Genomic DNA, 2,311 nt, shown 5'->3' on the forward strand with positions numbered 1-2,311 from the left:
GTGAAGCTGTGGGGCCACCCTGGGGGGCAGGGGGCCGCGGGGGGCTGCGCTGTCCTGCCCGGCGTGTCATGGAGCCCCAGGGCCTCTGTGCAGCAGACGGTCCCGCAGTGTAAGTCACAGCTAAGGCTGAAATCTGAATGGCTGTGGGGTGCCGCCTCTGCCTGGCACCAGAAAGTTCTCACCCCAAAAGGGAACCCCGTGCCCATCCCCCCCAGCCCCTGACGACCACCGTCTGCTTGCTTCCTCTTTGGTTTGCCAGAAGCAGTTATTTCCAGCTAATTCTCTCTTTTTTAATTTAAATACGGTAAAATATACACACAACTTACTGTCTCAGCCACTTTTAGGTGTGTGCCTCAGGGCTGGGACGCACATTCTGGCTGCTGGGCATCCGTGCACGGTCGCATGGATTTGGGCACAATGTGTGCCCCCGGGTCACCTCCCTTCCACACGAGCGTTGTGACGTCTCCTCCCCTTTAGGCAGGCACCGTCCTGGGCTCTGTCCTCCGAGTGCTAATGCCTTGACTTATCATAAAAGTCGCGTGCTTTTTCAGCCCCGACGTTTGCCTCTCTGGGCACGTGTGGGTTACTCACACTGTTCTGAGGTTTGGCCAAACCTGCCTGAAAACACAGAGTTGAGTCGTGGGGGCCCCAGATCCGGGGTCCTTTCCTCATGGAGGCTCCGGGCGGGAGCCAGCGCGGGTGGGGGCCTGTGGCATCTGTCCATCTGTCCCCCAGACCCCTCCCCCCCCCGGGGAATGTTATTTGGAGGGCCCGCAGGGGTCTGGAAGCCAGTGTTCTGGAAACAGCTTGCAGATGCCCGAGACGGCTGTTGCACAAGATTTAACGGGAAGGCGGGGCGCACCGTCGTCCGGGAATCCCAGCAGGCGCCGGCGACTTGGGGCCAACTTTCCACGCCTGTGGACATGCCGTGGGCACGTTGCGGACAGCAGGGTCTGGCGCGGGGGCAGGGCTGCTGGGAACCAGGGGCTTGGAGCCCAGCGTGACGGACGTTGTGGTTTTAGGCTGAGCACAGAGAGAGGTCGGTCCGCTGACACTCACCTTGGGCCCCTTGGCCTGTGACCAAGATTAGACGGATAGCGAGGAGCCTGTTGTGTTATAAAGGTCGGAGCGGAGGACAGGCGCGGCCCCACGCTATGAGCTGCAAGAGAAGAGGCCCCCCGTTTACACTCCCCGGGTGGGAGAACGCTCGGAGGGGTCAGGCCTGCTGGGCGCCGCCGCCGTGGCTGCCTCACTGCATGGGCACCTGCGGCCTGTGCTTCGGGGTAAAACTCAGATCCTCGGAAGGGTTTTGCGTCATCGCGGGCAGATCTGGGTTCACCTGGAGGCTGGACCACGTGACTTCATGATTTGTACGGTTGCCTCCCCTCGGCAGGCACGGGCAGCCTCCGAACATGCCCCGTCAGATACTTTCTTCCTTTGAACCCCGTTTCCCTTCGGGCTTGAAGCCCAGAGAGACCCGTCCCATGGTCCACGCACAGTTTCCGCTCAGCGCATCCCGGCTCCTGCGGCCTGGGAAAGGGAGGGCGGACGCGCTCCGGGGAGCAGCGGCACGCGGCTGGCGCGGGTGAGGCCGCGGCCCCGCACGGCTGCCCTGACTGGGGGCCTTCCCTTCGCAGATGAGAAGAACATCCTGCACATCATGGTGAAGGTGGTGAAGGGCCACCGGCCCGCGCTGCCGCCCGTGTGCAGGGCCCGGCCGCGGGCCTGCGGGAGCCTGGTGCGCCTCATGCAGCGCTGCTGGCACGGGGAGCCGCGGGAACGGCCCAGCTTCCGGGGTGAGTCCGGGGAGCCCCCGGGGTGCGCCACAGGCAGGAGGGGGGCGGAGAGCAGGCCCGGGGTGGGGGGCCGTGAGGGCAGGTGCACTGGGGAGGGCCCCCCCCCGGCGGGGGGGGGNNGGGTCCCGTCCAGCCACAGCCCCCAGGAGCGTGCCTGGGGTACAGGTTCCGACGGGGCGGCCGGACATCGCCAGGGGACGGGTGAGACGCTCACCGGAGGCTTTCTCTGCGTCTGCTTTGGGGTCGTTCCCCCTTCGAGTGGGTGTAGCCATGGGTTAGCAAAGTGATTTCCGTAAAATCAGCATCGACTGTGATGCTTGAAAGCACGTGGAGGGAACGAGAGAGGCCTCACCTGCGGGTGCCAGCCGGGGCGGCCACGCGCTCTGATGGCCCTCGCAGACGGGGCGCCTCCAGGGAAGGCTTCTTTGGGAAACAGGGACGCCGTGGCCCCTGCTTGGCTCCCGGGGAGACCCTGCCAGCGGCTGCCCATGGCAGGCCCTGGGGTGGCCCAGGCG

The 2,311-nt window shown here is 65.2% G+C and overlaps 1 protein-coding gene across 1 annotated transcript in view; it reads left to right on the forward strand.

The window, feature by feature from the left end:
* The window catches only part of RIPK4 (receptor interacting serine/threonine kinase 4), a 22,943-nt gene that overhangs the window by 14,412 nt on the left and 6,220 nt on the right, over positions 1–2,311 (forward strand). Inside the window, exon 4 of the mRNA XM_077755375.1 lies at positions 1,564–1,796. Within this exon, the coding sequence (XP_077611501.1) occupies positions 1,564–1,796 (233 nt within the window). The remainder of the gene's footprint in view (positions 1–1,563; positions 1,797–2,311) is intronic.

Source organism: Crocuta crocuta, unplaced genomic scaffold (genome assembly GCF_008692635.1).
Source record: "Crocuta crocuta isolate KB4526 unplaced genomic scaffold, BGI_CrCroc_1.0 scaffold675, whole genome shotgun sequence".
Lineage (NCBI taxonomy): Eukaryota > Metazoa > Chordata > Mammalia > Carnivora > Hyaenidae > Crocuta > Crocuta crocuta.